Here is a 20,825-nt window from a genome sequence, read left to right as displayed (position 1 = left end):
AAAAATGCCGAGTCATGAAGGGAAACCCGTCAGCCACAGCTGGCCCAAAGGCATCCCCAACACCTCAGAAGAGTTCAGCCAAGAGCCCTGGCCCCATGCGCCGGAGCAAGTCTCCAGCTGACTCAGGTAACGACCAAGACGGTGAGTGCTCTTCACCTAACTGTGCACGCTGACTTCATTTACAGAGGCCAGTACCCTCTGCATGCAGAGGAATGAGTTCCTCATGAGCACCATTTGTGTCTCCATGAGACCAATTCTAGCAATTCAACTTGTTTGGAGTCATGGAGACACAGCTACAACACCGATTCTACTCAAATGGATGCAGACCAGAAATCTGGCCCACTTGCCATGCCTGCTCTAATGCTATTTGTCATGGTTGTGTTCATTGCCATCGTTCTCAACGTCATCCAGCCAATGCATAGTCAATGAAATAATCAAGTCAAACATAAATTTGAGATAGAAAATCAGAATCAAAAACAAAATGTAAAAAAAAAAAAAGCCACCTCCCTCAAAGTATCAACATGGTGGATGCCCTTGAGCTTCAAATATGACTGAATTTTTTAGAAGTCAAAACCAAAAGAGAAACAAAATAAATTGCATCATTCTCACAGGAGTAAAGGACATATAGGCCAGGCTCTGAAAGGAAATAAAGACATTTGTCATATAGGATTTTATTTAGTGGATAGTGAGCAATCTAAAAAATGTGGTCTAGGGATCACTGCTGACCCATGAACTATGTATCAGTGTGTGATGAGATTAGGAGCTTGTGGCAAATGTAAATCATGCCACTGAGCAAACCATTTACTTCATAGCATGATTTTACTGATAAAGGCAGCAGTGTGCTGGTTTACATTCTGGTACAAGGTCTCGCACCCATAGCTTGAGTGGCACTGATCTAAAAGGCAAAAGGGCAGAGAAGGCCAAGTTTAGAAGCTTAGTAGACTCATGCACGGACAATTTGAGTCCTTCATGGTCAAGAAATTATATGCTCCAGAAGATTTACACATTTGTCCTCCCAAAGCTCAGGGTTCACCATGAGAATTCTTCTAGCCTGAGAGCCTTGGGGCAGAGAGCAAAAGCACTCTTTATCGCTTCTTCAATTTGAGGCAGCTCGAGCAGCCTATTGGCTTTGAAATGCCCGTGGCCTGGAAAAAAAAGCCCGTCCTGCTGGCCTCACGCTACCGTGCCTATCACCGGCCATCTCTTTATTCTCAAGCAGAAGGAACTCAACTGTGAAGAGGCAGCTCAGGCTTTTCATACTTCCATGTCTTTGCATACCCTGTTCTCCCGCACCTGGAATGCCATCCCCCAAACCTGCCACTCTTCTTTGCTTGAAAACTCCTATTCATCCTTCAACACCTCAAATAGAAATAGTTGTTCCATTCTCCACAACATCATAGCACGGTATTCATATCTCTGGGGTAATATTCACCACAACTGTGTTGTAAAGTATGTATTTACTTGTATGTATTTACTTCATCAACTAAATGCTGGTTCCCTCAAGGGCAAGGTGTCATGTTCATTTCTGTATCCTCAGTGCTGAGCACAGTACCTGGGTCCTAGTAGATGCTCAAATAATGCTTGTGAATGAATAAATGCATAAGAGCACCTATTTCACCCAGCGTGGTACTAGAGACCCAATAAGCATGTAGGTAATATTTGTGGAAGGAATAAAAAATGCATGTGTTTGGTGATATTTTGATTAAGCGTACAGAACAGCACATGAATCTTTCTAAGCAAATTCATACTGCTCGAACTACAAAGACCTAGAGTTTAGCACTTGGATTAAGAATGAAATTGTTTGTACAGGTTCTAAGCAGGGCCTTACCCCCAAAATGGACTTTAAACAGTTGATCAAGATTCCTAAAGTCTGGCAATAACCACTTAGCTGATCCTTTTTTCAGAAGTATCTCTGGCTATTTCTGGGATTTCTAACCTGTATTACTTATCTCTTGCTATAAAACAAATTACTCTGAAACACAGTAGCTTAAAACAAAAAACATTTTTTTTTATCTCACAGTTTCTGTGGGTCAGGAATTCTGGGGTGGCTTAGCTGGGTGGTTGTGTCCAGCTCAGAATCTCTCATGTAGTTGAGGTCAAGGTATTAGTAGGGGCTGTAGTCATCTGCAGGCTCAACTGGGACTGTAGGATCCACTTCCAAGATGGCCATTGGCAGGATCTTCCCCCCAGACAGCAATTCAAGAGGGTGAATAAGGAAGAAGATGTGGTGCCTTTTATGATCTACTCTCCAAAGCTACACACTGTCACTTCTGTTTTAGTCTGTTCACTAGAAGCAGTCACTAAGGCCAGCCCACACTCAAGGGGAGGGGAAGCAGGCTCCATTTCTGGAAGGGAGGAATATCAAAGAATTTGTGGACCTAGTTTTAAACCATCACATAACCCATTAGTTAGAAATGCTGGAGTGGCAGCAGTTTGAAGTAAATCGATTCTCTTTGGCAGACTGTATCCAATTGGATTACCCAGCACACATGAACCCAACCACCTGTAATTAAACACAGTTTAAACATGTGTCAAATAATTGATCTCCAGCATACTACATGCAGAATTTTCCTTCTAAAATGTATGCACTTCACTGATTCTAAGATGTTGGAGACAGAGAAGGAATGCATTAGGACTCAATGAATATGTGTCAAATTGAAAGGAGTTATAATAGATCCCAACCTAGGCTTAGGCAGGCAAGATCTATTCTTATTCCTTCAGACCTCCCTTGCTAAAAGAAGGAATGAGGATGTATTCACACACACAAGGTAAACAAAGTAACCAATTTGAGGTAGGAAAATGGGACCTTACTTGGCAGGTATCAGAATTACAAGCAGCCCCAGTTTCCTACCAGTAAAAATTCTAAAGGATTCACGTGACACAACCTTGCCCATGCCATGGGAGTTTAGGGCCAAGTCTAGGACATCCACTCAGTGAACACTGCACAGGGGCAAAGCTGATCTCAGGCAAACAGGACTTTAGGTAAGGTTCAGATTTGACATACCCATTTTCCCTTTTCCACCACCTCCTCACTCAGGACCAACTCAAGCTGGAAGGTGTAGGGAGATAGGATGTGGAAGAGGAGGGAGAGACATCTCTCTAGGAAAACCCAATTATACCACTTCCCAGCTTTGTGACTTGGGACAAGTTTCTTACCTTGTCTAAGACTTGGTTTCCATTTTGGATAAGACAGAATTTGCATGTCTAGACAAAAATCATTTTCCATTGTTATCAGTGATTTCCAGGGTTGTAAAAATAGCTTCCACAGAATCAGAATCAGGTAACAAGAAGGGTGAGCTATAGACAATGCATAGTTTTGCATTAGCATAAATTTCTCCTTGAAAACATAAAGAAAGAATTGTTTCATAAAGTATCAAGGTTTCCTGAGCTGTTAGCAAGAGACATATACAGATTAATATACATTTAACCAAAGAATAATGGCAATGTGTGGGGCTGAAATTCTTTGTTCTTTTGTAGTACATGGTAGCACCACCCTGTTTCCATTCTGTGTCAGTCTGTCTTAGATCTGAGACTTGTGGATGGATCCACATTTCTTCATTCAACCTGAGTGACTAAAGGTTGTGGAAGATAGGCCATTCCCAGGGAATTTTAACTACCTTCCTTTGATGGCAAACGAAAGCCAAAAATGTTCCTCTTTAGCCAGGATTCAAACCAAATGAAACACTGGCTCAGTTCAGGTTCAGTTAAAGGAATGTTTTGATGTTCTAGTTCATTAGAAAATATATAGGTTTGATTCTGGTTTGAACAAGTTTGCTAGCTTTTCAAATATATATATATATATATATATAGTATATGTATATATAAAATATATATATTTGGTCCAATTCATGGTTCAGTTAATATCTGCGTTCAGTTTGACTTGAGGTTTAGGAAATTGATGCTATTTGGTCTGTAATTTGCGTCATAATTTGATTATTTGTTCCTTAGTCCTTAAGTTGTCTCTTTCCCATTCTGCCCATGAATGAATCAAAGTCCTTCTACTTTATTCCCTTCAAGTTCAGTCCCTACTCCTGCCAGTACTGAGTTTGCCCCCAAAGGGAATGTCTGTTGCTAAGCCCTAAACTTGAGTTAAGGAAGGATTTGATTGTCTATACAATATTGCTATAAGGAGCTCTCATTCTCACTGGGCAGAGCTGACAGACTCTGAGAATCCAAGTCCCATTAGCCAAGTTTGTCTTTAAAGTAGGGCAAGGGATTGTGTGGTAAGCAGATGAAACCTGAGCCCAGAAGGCTCCTGTGGAATGTTTGAAGGAAGTTTGTGCAGTGCTCCCTTTTGATTAACCTAGGACTTGCCATTTGATGGGTAAAGGTAAGCCTGGCTCCAGAACTAAAGGAAGACATTTCTGTGTCTCTATTTCCATTTTAGCCATTAATGTGTTAATTTTTCTCTTTATGCAGCTACCCCCCAATTGAATTGAATTGAATTGAATTGAATTAAAAGGACAAAGTCAGCTAGTTGCTGGGAAGGAATCTTTTCTTTTTCTTTCTGTTTGTTTTTTTTTAGAGGAGCCTCCAAGGAAGCTAATTCCCACTTGAGAGGATTGTAATGTGATCATTAGTTTGCTATTCTTCAGTAGTATATCATTGTTGTAGCAACCCGATATTCTCCACCCTCCTTCCCCCAACCTATATGCACCTATTCCTGAAAGTCAAATCTTCCCTGTTCCCAAATGCCCAAGAATGAATGTCTTCTCTACCAAAATACATAGCTTTTGAAAGGGGAGGTCAAGGGCCACAAAACAGCCAGGTGAGGGTGCCCATGGGAGAATAGTATCCGGGAGTCCTCTTCTGAACCAAAGGCGCTGCTTTGGGTTGCCTAAGATGGAGGGACCTGGATGTTCTGACCTTCCTGAATGTGACTGTCTGGATGTACCAGCTAGGTCTAATAAAAATACAATGCGAGCCACAAGTGCAAGCCTTGTATGTAATTTTAAATTTTCTAGTAGCCACAGTTAAGCTCAAAGAAACAGGTGAAATTAGCTTTGAAAATGTATTTTATTTTACTGAATATATCCGAAATCTTATCATTTCATCATGTAACCAATGTAAGAAATTGTTGAGATATTTTACATTTGTTGAAATGGGACTGTATTTTACACTTACAGCACATCTCAATTCTGACTAGCCACACTTCAAATGCTCACTAGCCATATGTGACTAGTAGACAGCACAATACCCTTCTGCATCTGAGAGAAGTTCCAGATAATGATCTTTTACATGAAGTAAATGCTCTGCACTTTGCAAAATATTTCCAAACCTGTCATCTCAGTTGTCACTCACAATAGCACCATGGCTTAAACTGGGAAAAGAAAAATATCCAGTTTTTTTTTAGATTGGAGAACTAAGATATAAAGAGGTTCCGTAAATCTTTCAGTCTTCCCGATATCTATTTAGTACTCAAGAACGAGAGCCCAGCTCTCCTGACTCCCAGGTAGGCGGTCCTTGCATTGTCCTTAAATCAGGGTGTCGAAGCTCCAGAGTGGTGAATAAACAGTCTCCGTTGCATGGTCCTTGCTTCTCTGCTTTCTTCCACCTTCCCCCACCTCCAGGCAAGGGACGTGGAGAGACTGGGACAGGGCGGGTGGTATCTGTGTCATTCTCTTTGTGCAGAGCACATAGAGCAAGCCATGAGTAATTAAGCACCTTTGTTTCCAGTGCCCAGTCCTAGACACTCCATCAGCTCCCCTACAGCCAGTCCAAGGGGAAGGGGTGCCCTTGGCGAAGCTATGGGAAGAGAAAAACTTGCCTTGCCTCCTCCCCCACTCTGATTCTTTCTAAAACCACAGCTTACGTCTAGTTTAAGTGGAAGAACTGTCCTATATATAAGGCAACTTTTCCATTGCCATTGGAGAGCCGTTTAGTAAATGGTTGGAGCAAGCAGTCAAATGCCACCCCTCCCCCCACCCCCATCCCTGAGCACTCCACAGAGCATGGGATGCGGTCGTGCTAACCCATCTCCCTGCAGTAGCGGTCCTAGCAACCTGCTGCAGCCGGGGACTTGTGTGTTTTTCGGCTGCGCTGGGTCTTCATTGCTGCACGTGGGCTTTTCTCTACTTGTGGCGAGCAGGGGCTACTCTTCGTTGTAGAGCGTGGGCTTCTCATTGTGGTGGCTTCTCTAGGGCACGCGGGCTTCAGTAGTTGTGGCATACGGGCTTCAGTAGTTGTGGCTCGCAGGCTCTAGAGCGCAGACTCAGTAGTCGTGGCACGTGGGCTTAGTTGCTCCTTGGCATGTGGGATCTTCCCGGACCAGGGATCGAACCCGTGTCCCCTGCATTGGCAGGCGGATTCTCAACCACTGTGCCACCAGGGAAGTCCAGGGACTTGTGTTTAAATATAACTGATTCCCCAAATTTTGGGTGGAGTAACTAGTAATGCTAGGTGCTATGAGGAAAAGGAATGATAAGGTAAAGTACCTGTCACTAAGCAGCTTATGATTTATTTGGGGAACCAGTATGCATATAAAATTTTACTTACAAATACTTACATAGTTCATATGTGCCAAGCAACCATTCTAATCACTTGTGTACGTATATTAATTAGTCTAATCCTTACAACAACTTCATGAGGTAGGTGCTGTTACCCCCATTTGCAAATGAAGAAACTAGGGCATGTGAACAATGTGACCTGTCCAAGATCACACAGCTAGTAAGTGGTAGAGCTGGGATTTGAATCCAGGCAATCTGGCTCCACAGTCCACAACGTAACCATTGCACTGTGATGCTAAATAAGACTTAATGATAATGGTTTGTTTAAATGCCAAGTGCATGAGAGATACAGGCAGTAAGTGCTATTGGAAGCACTGGAGTTTGTGGGAAAGAGAGTTCATTGGGGGCTCGGGTGCTAAGGGAAGGCTTCCTGGAAGAACTGGGGCTTGAAAGAGAATTAGATTTCAATTGATAAGGAAATGGATATTTCTGGCAGCAGAGAAAGCATGAACAAGAGAGCAGAGGTGGTGATGAATACAGCATATCGGGGTACAGAGAGGCGACCATTAAATCTACATCTCCAGCCCCAACCTTCCTTCTGGATGTCAGTGCCATGAATGCTTACCAGACAATTCTGCTTATATGTGCCAAATGCAACGTGTCTAAAAGTCAAAAACATCTCCTCTCCCCAACTCCCTGACAGTAGAATCAATTCTATTCTGTTCCCCAGGCGCAACACCTTGGCGTTATCTTTGACTCTTCCCACTCTTTAATCCTTCACGTCCACCATATGCTGTTCCTGTTGTTGAACATTTGAAACATCTTCACCTTTCCCACACAGAAGTCCCTTCCTTTCCCTCATCACCTGATGCCTGGATTACTCAACACACTCCTACACAGTATCTCTGCTTCAAATCTCTGTCCACTTAACACACCTGCTGTGGTGCCACCACATTTTTCATCCTAAAACATGGCTATTGTGTAACTTTCCTGCTCCAGTACCTTCAGTGCTTCCACATTGAGTTCAGTGATCACCCCCGCCCCCATGGTAAGGCTGAGCGAGTAAAAAGAGAGAAGAGCCGACAGCTGAAGACTGTTCTGGGGAGCACAGCAATAACATGCAAAAACCAGAATTATGGGCTTCACTCGGGAAAACTTCAGTCCTCTAATGCCTGACCTGCTAGCCAAAGAATTAGTGTTCGGCCAGCAGAGGTTGATAAATCACCCCCTGTGGAAGGGGATTTCCTAACTTGGTGCTTTAATTCCTTCCATTTCTAATAATGGCAGTAGTAATAGCAATAGAAGATGTCATTACTGAGCCCTCCCTATCTGCTAAGGCACCTGGCTAAGCATTTTATATGTAGTCTCTCATGTACTCCTCAGAACAACAACAATTGACATATGCATTCTTTTTATTCACATGTTACAGTTGAGGAAACAGGCTCACAGAGGGTAGGTTACACCCAAGGTCACACATCTAGGAAATGGCTAAGCCAGGATTTAAAACCCTGACTGATTCCAAAGCATATGTTCTTTCCACAAATAAGAGCAGGGTAGTTTCTTCTAGTTCCTGCCCAATAAAATTGGGAGTGAGTGTTGACAACAGGCGTGCTCCACCAGAAACATGTTCCCAGCAGAACCACCTTCGACTGGAAATAAATGTTGTCAGCATTGTCAAGCCTGAGAAAGTAGTCTTGGCACATCCAGCAGCCTTCTTACAGACGTCCTCTTCTTGAGGGAAACTGATCTGTGCCAAAATATTACACAACTGGGTACACATATCTGTTCTTTTGTTTGTTTGTTTGTTTGTTTAAATCTTTATTGGAGTATAATTGCTTTACAATGGGGTGTTATTTGCTGCTGTATAACAAAATGAATCAGCTATACATATACATATATCCCCGTATCCCCTCCCTCTTGCGTCTCCCTCCCACCCTCCCTATCCCACCCCTCTAGGTGGTCACAAAGCACCAAGCTGATCTCCCTGTGCTACGCGGCTGCTTCCCACTAGCTAGCTATTTTACATTTGGTAGTGTATATATGTCCATTGCCACTCTCTCGCTTCGTCCCAGCGTACCCTTCCCCCTCCCCGTGTCCTCAAGTCCATTCTCTACGCCTGCATCTGTATTCCTGTCCGGCCCCTCGGTTCTTTTTTTTTAATAAATTTATTTATTGATTTATTTCTATTTTTGGCTGCGTTGGGTCTTCGTTGCTGCATGTGGGCTTCTCTCTAGTTGCAGTGAGCAGGGGCCACTCCTCGCCGCGGTGCACAGGCCTCCCATTGCGGTGGCTTCTCCCGCTGCAGAGCATGGGCTCCAGGCACGCGGGCCTCAGCAGTTGTGCCTCGATGGCTCCAGAGCGCAGGCTCAGTAGTTGTGACTCACGGGCTTAGTTGCTCCGCGGCATGTGGGATCTTCCTGGACCAGGGCTCGAACCCGTGTCCCCTGCATTGGCAGGCGGATTCTCAACCACTGTGCCACCAGGGAAGCCCTGCCCCTAGGTTCTTCAGAACCATTTTTTTTTTCTGTAGATTCCATATATATGTGTTAGCATACGGTATTTGTCCTTCTCTTTCTGACTTACTTCACTCTGTATGACAGACTCTAGGTCCATCCACCTCACTACAAATAACTCAATTTTGTCTCCTTTTATGGCTGAGTAATATTCCATTGTATATCTGTGCCACATCTTCTTTATCCATTCATCTGTTGATGGACACTTAGGTTGCTTCCGGGTCCTGGCTATTGTAAATAGAGCTGCAATGAACATTGTGGTGCATGACTCTTTTTGAATTATGGTTTTCTCAGGGTATAGGCCCAGTAGTGGGATTGCTGGGTTGTATGGTAGTTCTATTTCTAGTTTTTAAAGGAACCTCCATACTTTTCTCCATAGTGGCTATATCAATTTACATTCCCACCAACAGTGCAAGAGGGTTCCCTTTTCTCCACACCCTCTCCAGCATTTATTGTTTGTAGATTTTTTGATGATGGCCATTCTGACTGGTGTGAGGTGATACCTCATGGTAGTTTTGATTTGCATTTCTCTAATGATTAGTCACGTTGAGCATCCTTTCATGTGTTTGTTGGCAATCTGTATATTTTCTTTGGAGAAATGTCTGTTTAGGTCTTCTGCCCATTTTTGGATTGGGTTGTTTGTTTTCTTGATACTGAGCTGCATGAGCTGCTTTTATATTTTGGAGATTAAACCTTTGTCAGTTGCTACATTTGCAAATATTTTCTCCCATTCTGAAGGTTGTCTTTTCGTCTTGTTCATGGTTTCCTTTGCCGTGCAAAAGCTTTGAAGTTTCATTAGGTCCCATTTGTTTATTTTTGTTTTTATTTCCATTTCTCTAGGAGGCGGTTCAAAAAGGATCTTGCTGTGATTTATGTCATAGAGTGTCCTGCCTATGTTTTCCTCTAAGAGTTTTCTAGTGTCTGGCCTTACATTTAGGTCTTTAATCCATTTTGAGTTTATTTTTGTGTATGGTGTTAGGAAGTGTTCTAATTTCATTCTTTTACATGTAGCTGCCCAGTTTTCCCAGCACCACTTATTGACGAGGCTGTCTTTTCTCCATTGTATATTCTTTTCTCCTTTATCAAAGATAAGGGGACCATATGTGCGTGGGTTTATCTCTGGGCTTTCTGTCCTGTTCCATTGATCTATATTTCTGTGTTTGTGCCAGTACCATACTGTCTTGATCACTGTAGCTTTGTAGTATAGTCTGAAGTCCAGGAGCCTGATTCCTCCAGCTCTGTTTTTCTTTCTCAAGACTGCTTTGGCTCTTCGGGGTCTCTTGTGTTTCCATACAAATTACGAATTTTTTTGTTCTAGTTCTGTGAAAAATGCCACTGGTAGTTTGATAGGGGTTGCATTGAATCTGTAGATTGCTTTGGGTAGTAGAGTCATTTTCACGATGTTAATTCTTCCAATCCAAGAATTAGGTATATCTCTCCATTTGTTTGTATCATCTTTAATTTCTTTCAGCAGTGTCTTATAGTTTTCTGCATACAGGTCTTTTTTCTCCTTAGGTAGGTTTATTCCTAGGTATTTTATTCTTTTTGTTGCCATGGTAAATGGGAGTGTTTCCTTAATTTGTCTTTCAGCTTTTTCATCATTAGTGTATAGGAATGCAAGAGTTTTCTGTGCATTAATTTTGTATCCTGCTACTTTACCAAATGCATTGATTAGCTCTAGTAGTTTTCTGGTAGCATCTTTAGGATTCTCTGTGTATAGTATCATGTCATCTACAAACAGTGCCAGTTTTACTTCTTCTTTTCCAATTTGGATTCCTTTTCTTTCTTTTTCGTCTCTGATTGCTGTGGCTGAAACTTCCAAAACTATGTTGAATAATAGTGGTGAGAGTGGGCAACCTTGTCTTGTTCCTGATCTTTGAGGAAATGGTTTCAGTTTTTCACCACTGAGAATGATGTTGGCCTTGGGTTTGTCATATATGGCCTTTATTATGTTGAGGTGAGTTCCCTCTATGCCCACTTTCTGGAGGGTTTTTTATCATAAATGGGTGTTGACTTTTGTCAAAAGCTTTTTCTGCATCTACTGAGATGATCATATGGTATTTCTCCTTCAGTTTATTAATATGGTGTATCACATTGATTGATTTGCATATATTGCAGAATCCTTGCATTCCTGGGATAAACCCCACTTGATCATGGTGTATTGTCCTTTTAATGTGCTGTTGGATTCTGTTCGCTAGTATTTTGTTGAGGATTTTTGCATCTATGTTCATCAGTGATATTTTTAGTTTTTTAAGGAACCTCCATGCTGTTCTCCGTAGTGGTTATATCAGTTAACATCCCCACCAACAGTGTAGGAGGATTCCCTTTTCTCCACACCCTCTCCAGCATCACATATTTGTTTTGCAACAGGAAAAACTCTTACTTCTCTCCCTTATTTGAAAGATTCACCACTGCATGCTGTTTAAGACTCTGTAGGGAATAGATTTAAAGCTCAAATTCCAACTTCTGATCTTACGGTATCTCACAACTTATGATTGAATTTGGTCTGAGAACTGGCCCTACGATCAAATCAGTGAAGAACTGTTTTAGGGCCCCTTAGTTCTTGCTTCCCTAGTGGATGGTTCTGGGGAGAGGGACAAGGGATTTCCGCTGAGCAGAAGCAATTAGCCAAACCAATCCACACACCCCGCCCAAGGGTTCTTTGGAATGAATGTGTGAAATCCACAGGCCCTGTCCCTTGGCCTTGTTCTAAAGTAAGTTGAAACCACTTTGGTTCTACTTGGATGGCCTTCCAGGAAACCTCCCTGTATAAGTAGGGAGGAACCAGGGTGTCTTTGGACTGGAATGAAGGAACACTTAGGGCATCTCAATATGAGAAAGAAATGAGGAAGTGGCTGCTGAATCGTATATTGAGATCTCCCTCTGCAAGGCATTAGGGAATTAGAAAAGACAAGACAGAGAACCAGTCACTCAAAGGTCATGGTGGTATGTGATACGTTAACTTTGAGGGAATTTTGAAATGAATCTGTGAGCAAATCCTCAAGTCCACCATCCATTGAGAAGAAGCAGTTTATACCCTTTAAGCAAGTCCTACACTCTCTGAGCCTCTATATCCTTGTGATTAAAAGGAGACCATTAATTCCTGGCTACCATCTCTTGGGGTTATCAGGAGAACCATGTGAATTCATATAGTGCAAAATGCTTTGAAAACAATTGTAGAAATACATCTGCAATTATTAAGGTGGCTCTGAAATTATTGTCATGGCTTTTTTTTTTTTGTAGACTGAGTTATTTATTTTCAGTGAGCAATATTTCAAAATAGACATCAAACCAAAACCAGTAGACTTGATTTTGAGTTGAGCTCAAGTGTTGGGATTAGAATGGGAGGGAAAAGCCAGAGCTAAGTGAATGAGTGTTAAATCAGTTTGCTCTCCGGTCAAAGGTTGGGTGAAAACATATGTCAAACTGGCCCTTTTCTTCCTGTGCCATGCAAACTTGAACCCAGAAAGTATAATGACTTGTCTAACTCATTGCCCAGACAATTCTTTAAATCACTGTACCTGGGGCTACTTACATCCACCTTACACACAGTTGCATCCTGATTTCCAGGGATCAGTCCAGCCTCCAGACAAGGGAATCCATAGTCTAAGAGCTCAGCATCAACTTGCCAGGCTGGTGACCATACTCTGCCCTTGGCCGCCCATGCAAGAAACTGAACTTTCTCCTTGTTCTTTGGGAACTGAGTCCCTCCACCTTGTCCCTCACTCCTGCGAACCCTTATTCCCCTACACATTTAAATCCCTGCAAATCTAGTTAATCCAGCCTAGTTACCTTACCCGCCATCTTTTGTTTGGGCTTGTCCTGTTCCATTCTGATAGAGCCAAGGATTTAAAAACAAGCGCTGGGGAATGGGCAGGTATAATCATTCAGAGAAGCTAGTAAGCCAAGACTGTGCCAGGCCCAGCTTGGCAATTGTGCTGCATACCTCAGGGGAGTGACAGGGCACAGATACCATCTTCCCAGAGGCATGTGGCATGAGGGTAGTTACATGTCTGGCTGGCTGCTCTGTCTGCTGTTGTTTCATGACATTTTCTATGAAACCCAGTTGGTAGGGTGAATGGAAGATAGCTCTTGCTAATCACTTTCTAATCTAAACTAGATCAAGTAGGATAAAAGTCTAGAAGATGAGCATAAGCTCTGGTGTCTGCTTCTACCTGCTCCTATTTCTTTCTTTTTTTCTCTGCCACAACCCTTCTCCTTCCTTCCTACCCACCATCAGAAAGTTGTCATAAGTAGGAGTCCCAGAAGCAAATCATGTAAAAAAGGAAGAGCAATGTAGCAACAACTGAAAACAAACCAAACCACACATAGGCTTTGGAATCAGAGAGACCTGTGTTCAAATCCTGACTTTGCTACCCCTAACTGGAGCGAGCCTCTATTTCCCTAACAGAAATTAGAATACGACTAGATGAGGCTCTCTCTCTCTCTCTCTCTCTCTCTCTGTGTGTGTGTGTGTGTGTGAGAGGGAGAGAGAGAGAGAGAGAGAGAGAGAGAGAGAGAATGGAAAGAGAGAAAAGAGTGCCTGGCTTATCACAGACACACAATAAGCATTATTTTCCTGGTTTTTATTGATAAGGCTGATAAGACAGCCTAGGAGATTGAAAAGTTCCTGATGTACCTTGCTGTAGAGGGGAAAAAATGAACTGCACAATGAGAAGAGAGAAATAAAAGGATTTGGACTATGAATAAATAAAGGGTGACAACAGTGAGGCAGTGCTGTGGTTCTGAGGAGGGAAATGAGAGAGACAAGAAAAAGAGAGCAAAGACTCCCCCAGTACATTCTCAAATTGCAGCTGAGAACTGGAACATCAGAGACAGGAACTAAAGATGTTTAGTAAAAGCAGAGTAAAGGAAAATGAGGGCTATCAAACTGGTGTTATTTCCAGTCACTCTCAAAATGAACTGTGACAGCTTTCCATGTGGATTTGCCAATCCAAGACTATGCAGTTCGTCAAACCCTATTTTCACGTTTCCCTGTTACTTCTTTTACGTGACATTTATACGAATTGGCTTCAGGATTCAAATCAAATGGCACCCTCCCAGATTTTTTTTCCCACAGAACCCATAGAAGAAATGCATATGAGAATATATTTTTATGTAGTCTGCTCCTTCAGCTTGTAAGGAATTGACATTTGCCTGTATGTGTCTATATTTTCTCATTTCTCTATGTCCATCTTTGGGTTTGAGTCCATCAGGGAAGTCTGGGAAAGTGTCTACGTTTTTTTCAACAATTAAATTAATCGTAGTTAAATGGTTAAAAACTGATTTTCCAAATGCTTATTGAATGTTGATGACAAAATTAAATCCTTTATTTATAAGCAGCTTAAGATTGATCTGGGGATTGATTGATTGGGGGAGTGGCAGTGAAACATATATAACCATATACAGACATACAGAGAATAGAGAGAGGTGTACATGGAATATGTATTTATGTATTACCCGTAAAGTTTGTGGGTGAGAGAGTTACAGAGAATACTGATAAAAGAACTAGAAATTGCAAAAGAAACCTGTATGTGCAGATCTATGGCCAATAGGTGGAAACTGACTCCCATACAGATAAGCTTTGGTTAATAATTTTCCACATTTTGCCAGGACCAGTGGGCTCATTCTCAGATAAGAAGCTAGGTAAGAGGGTAGGTGAAAAAGACAGTTTTCACACTGGAAGTATAGTAGCCATCCTTTTGTAGCACGGCTGACAAATGCTGGGAAACTAGAATCTGTTGTTGCCGAAAGGTACAGTGACCATGTGGAACAAAATGCCAGGACTTACCTGGGGATGCCTACATCTGTTAGACTTCCTGGCTGGGGTCAGGGGTCTTTTGGAAGACGTTCATTATGTCAGCTGACACTGATCACAAAGATTGCTCTCCATCTTGAATACCAGGGGCCAGGTCCTGTTTGGAGACCCCCAGGCACTCCTTCCTTTTCCTGCAGAGTAAATGACTCCTTTGCCTCACTGTGGCTTCACGGACTCTTGCCTTTTCCAAAGTGCCTCTTTTATTCACCAGAAAGCCTAGTGCCCTGGCAGAGCCTAGCTCCCCAAGCCTGTGTGCTGTTTGGTACAGGTCATGTTCCTCCTTGCGTGGCTTGCATGGTACGTGCACATCACGCTCACTCCAAGCTTGCCTGGCCTCTAGGCCTCTATCTTCTCCCGATCCCTTCTCTCCCTCCCGAGTGCTTTAATTTAAGCCGTCACCACCTCTCACCTGGACTAATGCATTGTCTTCTAACCAGTCTCTCTGCTTCTACCTTTAACCATCCCACACCCCCCACCCCACCTCACCAGTCTTGCCCCTGCATCTGGAGTCATAGTTTGTTAAGTGCAAATTTGATGGTATCGCTCCCAGATTTCTTTCACACATCAAACCCAGACTTCACAAAAGGCCCCCAGGGTCTGGTGTTTATCCTCAACTCCAGTCTCATCTCTCAGAATTCACTGCTGGCATCCTATGCTTGAGCCATTTGGAGCTATTTGCACTTCTGTAAACATACTGTATTCTTTCACACCGCCATGTCTTTGCCCCTACTGGTGTAATTCTGAAGTCTGGGATACCCTTTCTACCCTCTCTGCCTAACTAGCTCCAATTCATTGTCTCAATGGCTTTATTGAGATATAACTGACATTATAAACAGTTCACTCATTTAAAATGTACAAGTCACTGGATTTTAGTTTAGCCATAGAGTTGTGCAACTATTTAATGCCAGAACATCTTCATCCCCTCAAAGAAACTCTGTACCTATTAGCAGACCTCTCCATCCTGCCCTGCCTAATTCCTCCTTGCCCCCTGCCGGCCAGCCCCTGGCAACCATTGATCTATTTTCTGTGTCTGGATTTGTCTATTCCAGAGTCACCTCTCAAGACTTTTTTCAGGTGTTGCTTCCTAGTCCCCTGATTTCAAAGCCTCTCCACTGGGCTCCAATAATACCCCTTGCATGGCTCTGTCATAGCACTTATTCCCACTGTATTCTTACCTGCCACCCCACTGGATGTGACTTACTCATCCCTGAAACCTCAACGTCTAATACTTGGCTTCGCTTAGAGAAAGTACTCTGTAGCTACTGGCCAACTGAATGAATGACTTCCAGGAAGCCCTGACAGGGAGAAAGCCCTCTCAGTGAGTGAGTTAGAGATGAGTGAATACACAGGCAAGGCCAGCTGGTGGATTCCTAAGTGCCCATTTTTCAGCTCACTTGCACTTGGATAAACTCATCAACCACCACACTGATGTCTCTTTCATCTCTACAGTTGATATGCAGGTTCCAGAACCTAGGGAAACATTACCATAAGTGGTGCAGAGAAAGTATATCCTCAGGAAATACTCATGATACACCAGTTTAAGCTTTACCTGTGGGACTAACAGCAACACCCTCACCGACACCCTTGGTATATTTGCCCCTATTTTGTTTGCGGTTCGCGGGCCTCTCACTGCTGTGGCCTCTCCCGTTGCGGAGCACAGGCTCCGGACGCGTAGGCTCAGCGGCCATGGCCCACGGGGCCCAGCCGCTCCGCGGCACGTGGGATCCTCCCGGACCGGGGCACGAACCCACGTCCCCTGCATCGGCAGGCGGACTCTCAACCACTGCGCCACCAGGGAAGCCCCCTAAATACAAATTTTAAACATAAATAAGCCTACCATGTAACTATCTCAGCAGATGCAAAGAAAGCATTTACCAAAATACATCATGGATTTTTTTTTTTTAAGGCAAGGCTTTACTGGGGCCCCTGCTGCAGCAGGGGTAGGGTTGCATCCGGGGATCGGGCCAGAGGGGTGGCTTAGGTGTTTTGCCCACCCCTCTGGTGGTGTTGTGTGCAGGGGGCACGCTCAGTACCCTGCTTTTGCTCCTGACACCCTGTTTTTGCTCCAGGCTCTTCAAAAGTGGCAGTTGGGTTTTTTGATCTTTTGTATCTTTTTGGGTCCAGAATTTGCCCCAACTGCACATGCGTGCAGTTATTTTTAGTCCCATATAGTTTCTTTGTGTGTTCTTTTTCCAGGAGAGCTGTGTCCAGGTGCAAGCATTGCAGCACTGTAGCAAAGGGTCCCAGGTCCCAGCCTGTTTCTTTTTTTCTTTTTTTTTTTTTTTCTCACTGTTGTGGCCTCTCCCGTTGTGCAGCACAGGCTCCGGACGCGCAGGCTCAGCGGCCACGGCTCACGGGTCCAGCCGCTCCGTGGCACGTGGGATCTTCCCGGACCGGGGCATGAATCCGTGTCCCCTGCATCGGCGGGCGGACTCTCAGCCACTGCGCCACCAGGGAAGCCCTGCCCTTATTTTTAAAGCATGTTTCAGAATATCTGATGAACAATGTAGGTCCTTAGATTTTAAAAGAGATTAACTTTAGATGAGATGTCTGAACATGAATCCCCTTTGAAAGCTGCTAATTGTTCTATTTCAGTGCACCACATTTCTTTACATGATTGGATCTTTAAAAAATCTAGTCAGCAAGGGAATATAAGACAATTTTGCAAACACAGTGGAATGTGGAGATGTTAAATACTAAACCATCTCATTTTCAGCATTTTACTGACTAGAGACAAATGCGGGTGCACCCTGACTCTGGCTACCGTCATCCCTTTTCTGTCTCTAAGCCTTTCTCCTGATTTCAAACTTCCTCCTCCTTCTCGTCCCCAAGAGCCTTTGTCTCCTGTCTCGTCTCCATCCCTGATCTTCTCTCCCTCTTTCTCGATTCTCTCCTCTGCCCACTTTGCTGTAGGCACCTCCCTTTATGTTTCGCACTCTGTTTCTCCTCCACTTTCTTTTTCATTCTTCCTAATTAGCTCCCTCTCTCTTTTCTTTCCCTTCTGTTCTTTGTACCCGGAATGAGGTAGGGAAGAGAGAGTGGGAGGAAAGATGAGCAGGAAAAGGGAGAGGGGAGAGAGCTAGACAATGGGGCTGTCCTGCAGCTGCCATCATCTGTCACCAAAGGGGATGTGCCCTGGTCCAAATCACCCATATTTCTTCCCCTTAAGAAGAAATAAGGCAGCATCATCTCTTTGTGCCTCAATTTTGTCTAACTTATAAAATTGAAACAAAGTAATATGTTCCCAGACTACCTCCCAGAGATGTTGCTAGGGTCAAACTTGAGAATGAATATGAAAAAGATTTGAAAAGAACCAGACCCCTGTAATTGGAAGCACACGGGGGAATGGGTGGGTGGATTACCGCCTTGCACTGTATGGGGATCTAATTAACTGAGCATTGCAGTTCTTGCCTTTCTGAGGAATGTGTTTCTTTTCACCTTTGTTCTACTCAGTCACATCACTTGGTTGTCTGTATAGCTCGTTTGAATGTTCTTAGTGTCTTCGAAGGGGAAGGATAACGCGTTCCTTTGTATGCTGTTGATTTTTATCCCTTGCTTTTCTCTTGCCTTGGGCTAGCAAACGGAACCTCCAGCAGCCAGCTCTCTACCCCCAAGTCTAAGCAGTCTCCCATCTCTACGCCCACCAGTCCTGGCAGCCTCCGGAAGCACAAGGTATTATGTCTCTTATACCTTACTAAACCCCTTTGCACTTGGACTTTTTGGAATGGCTGGTGAGGGTTTTCTCTTCCGTCTACCTCAGCAGCACATCCAGGCCAGAATTTCCCTTCGTCTGGTCCATTACCTTGAAGCGCTGGGAATCCCAGCAGGGGCTAAGCTTCCAGTCACTTTTATTTATTCTTCTGACCCCCAGTTTATTTAATTCTGGTTGTATTTATAACCAAAAGGAAGAGGTATGAAGGGCCCAAATAACCATTCTGAGCTAATAGTGTCACCAAATGATGGCTCAGGGGCTGAGTTGAGCACTTGTCCCTGCAGTTCAGGGGCGCAGCAAAGAGGGCATTGAGGGCAACTTATGGCCCCAGGCTCCAATAAATGACATAAAGAAAGTTAGCCCTAAGCTACTCCCTTTAGATTCACAGGACATCACAGTATGAACAGGCCCTAGTTTCATTGTATATTCTTCATTACCAGGCAGATTCTGGTACAGTGTAGGAAGAGAGGGCATATGCACATTGCATTGGCCCTGGGCACCCTTTACACCTCTACGTCATCCCCAATAAATATACCATTAAAATAATAGAGGTGTAGAAATTCTCTTCCCCCGCTTTCCAAACTGATTCCCACCCAGAAATCTCTTCTGTATCAAAAATCTGGAGTGGCCACTGCCTTCAACCTCATCTCTGAGGCCATGTGAATGTGGTTTCTGCTCTGATTACCACACCCTAGAGCAGCTTCCTCTAGGATTCTCTTGTCTTCTCCCAGCTCACAAGACTTGGCGAGAGATGGAGAAAGGCAAAAAGCCACCAATGTGGCCAACTCCATCACAGAACCATAGAGGGTAAGAGCTACAAGAGATCTGAGATGGAGATAAATTCGTTTCATTTGATTCTCTCAATAATCTTGTGAGACTGATGTTTTCCAGACGAGAAAATTGAAACCCAGAATGAAGTTACTTACTGGGGTGACATAGCTAGGTAGCAGCAGACGTAAGACTGGCGCCCAGGTTGCTACCAGTGGTTTGCTGGAGCCAGTTCACACTAGCTCCTGAGAGCTGATTGTGTGCATCGCTTCCCAACTCTGTGTTTGGTGACATCGTGTTGGTACCTAGAGCTCAGCCATGATGGGAATATTTATTTACACCATAGAATTCAGCAAATACTACAAATCAAGGTTGTTGTTTTCTCCCACAGGAAGTCGGTTGTTACACATTTAACAGCACAGCGCTGCCTGACACCTATTTTCATTTCCTTTTCTCTATATCAGGATTTTTAATTTCCTGGTTAACTTGACCATTACCTGCTCCATCATTCCTAATGCCCATTCCATTCCTTTAATGATTTCTTTAGCTTCTGGTACTGACCCTGACCAGAACCTTCGAATTGTTCTGTTGAGCTATTTGGTTTCCCCAAAGGAAGATCTGCTGAACTGTCTGTGTAACCAATGGTACCCAGAGATTGTGAGATGGATGAAAATTGCTTTTGCAGTCAGCTTTCAGTGATTCTTCTGAGCAGCAAACCTTGTTAATGTGGACATTCCAAGACGAGGAGTAGCCTACTTCAGTTGTTCTACTGTCCACACAGAACCTCCTGGGGATGCTCCACTGTTTCTTACTGTGTCTTTGCTCTATGCATTTCTGCCCATACTTTCCTTCTGGGAAGTGTGACCTACCCCAGCACCTTCCACCAGTACCTTCTCTCCAAAGGGCTGAGGGCAGCCTGGGCATTTATTTGGTCTGCACACTTGAGTACTTCTGCTTTGTAATTGACATGTTCAGTTCATTTAGGCTGAGGCCCCACCATCCATAAGCCCATTGAGGTGAGTGCATTGTTAAACCGTTTCATCTGGTTGGGTTTGCAGGCTTTGTGTGTGTGTGTGTGTGTGTGTGTGTGTGTGTGTGTGTGTGTGTGTGTGTGTGTGTGGTTGTTTGTTTTGTTTTGTTTTTGTTTTGGACTCAGTTCTAAAAACGAATTTCACCATTGAAGAACCAGAACAAGCTACAGGTGGCAGTCTTGTCAGAGCCTATTTTCTTTGTATCATTGAGTTTTCAGTGTATCATTTTATTTTTCAAATTACCCATTTTTAATGGCAGTTAAGCAAACAAACATTAAATAATAAATTATATAATTTCCTAGGGCAAACTTTAAAAAACATTTGGATTTTGGTATAATTTTCACTAAGTTTTTACTTATTTTTTTTGCGGTACGCGGGCCTCTCACTGCTGTGGCCTCCCCTGCCGCGGAGCACAGGCTCCGGACGCGCAGGCCCAGCGGCCACGGCTCACGGGCCCAGCCGCTCCGCAGCATGCGGGATCCTCCCGGACCGGGGCACGAACCCGCGTCCCCTGCATTGGCAGGCGGACTCCCAACC

At 43.7% G+C, this 20,825-nt stretch overlaps 1 protein-coding gene across 1 annotated transcript in view; it reads left to right on the top strand.

Annotated features, from left to right (window-relative positions):
• Window positions 1-20,825, top strand: part of DCX (doublecortin) — a 135,474-nt gene that overhangs the window by 88,349 nt on the left and 26,300 nt on the right. Inside the window, exons 5-6 of the mRNA XM_007466313.1 lie at window positions 4-141; window positions 18,355-18,449. Of these exons, the coding sequence (XP_007466375.1) occupies window positions 4-141; window positions 18,355-18,449 (233 nt within the window). The remainder of the gene's footprint in view (window positions 1-3; window positions 142-18,354; window positions 18,450-20,825) is intronic.

The sequence above is a fragment of the Lipotes vexillifer genome, unplaced genomic scaffold, assembly GCF_000442215.2.
Source record: "Lipotes vexillifer unplaced genomic scaffold, Lipotes_vexillifer_v1.1 scaffold298, whole genome shotgun sequence".
NCBI classification, from domain to species: Eukaryota; Metazoa; Chordata; class Mammalia; order Artiodactyla; family Lipotidae; genus Lipotes; species Lipotes vexillifer.
Note: the sequence above shows the minus strand (reverse complement) of the source record. Positions and strands in the feature narration are given on the sequence as shown.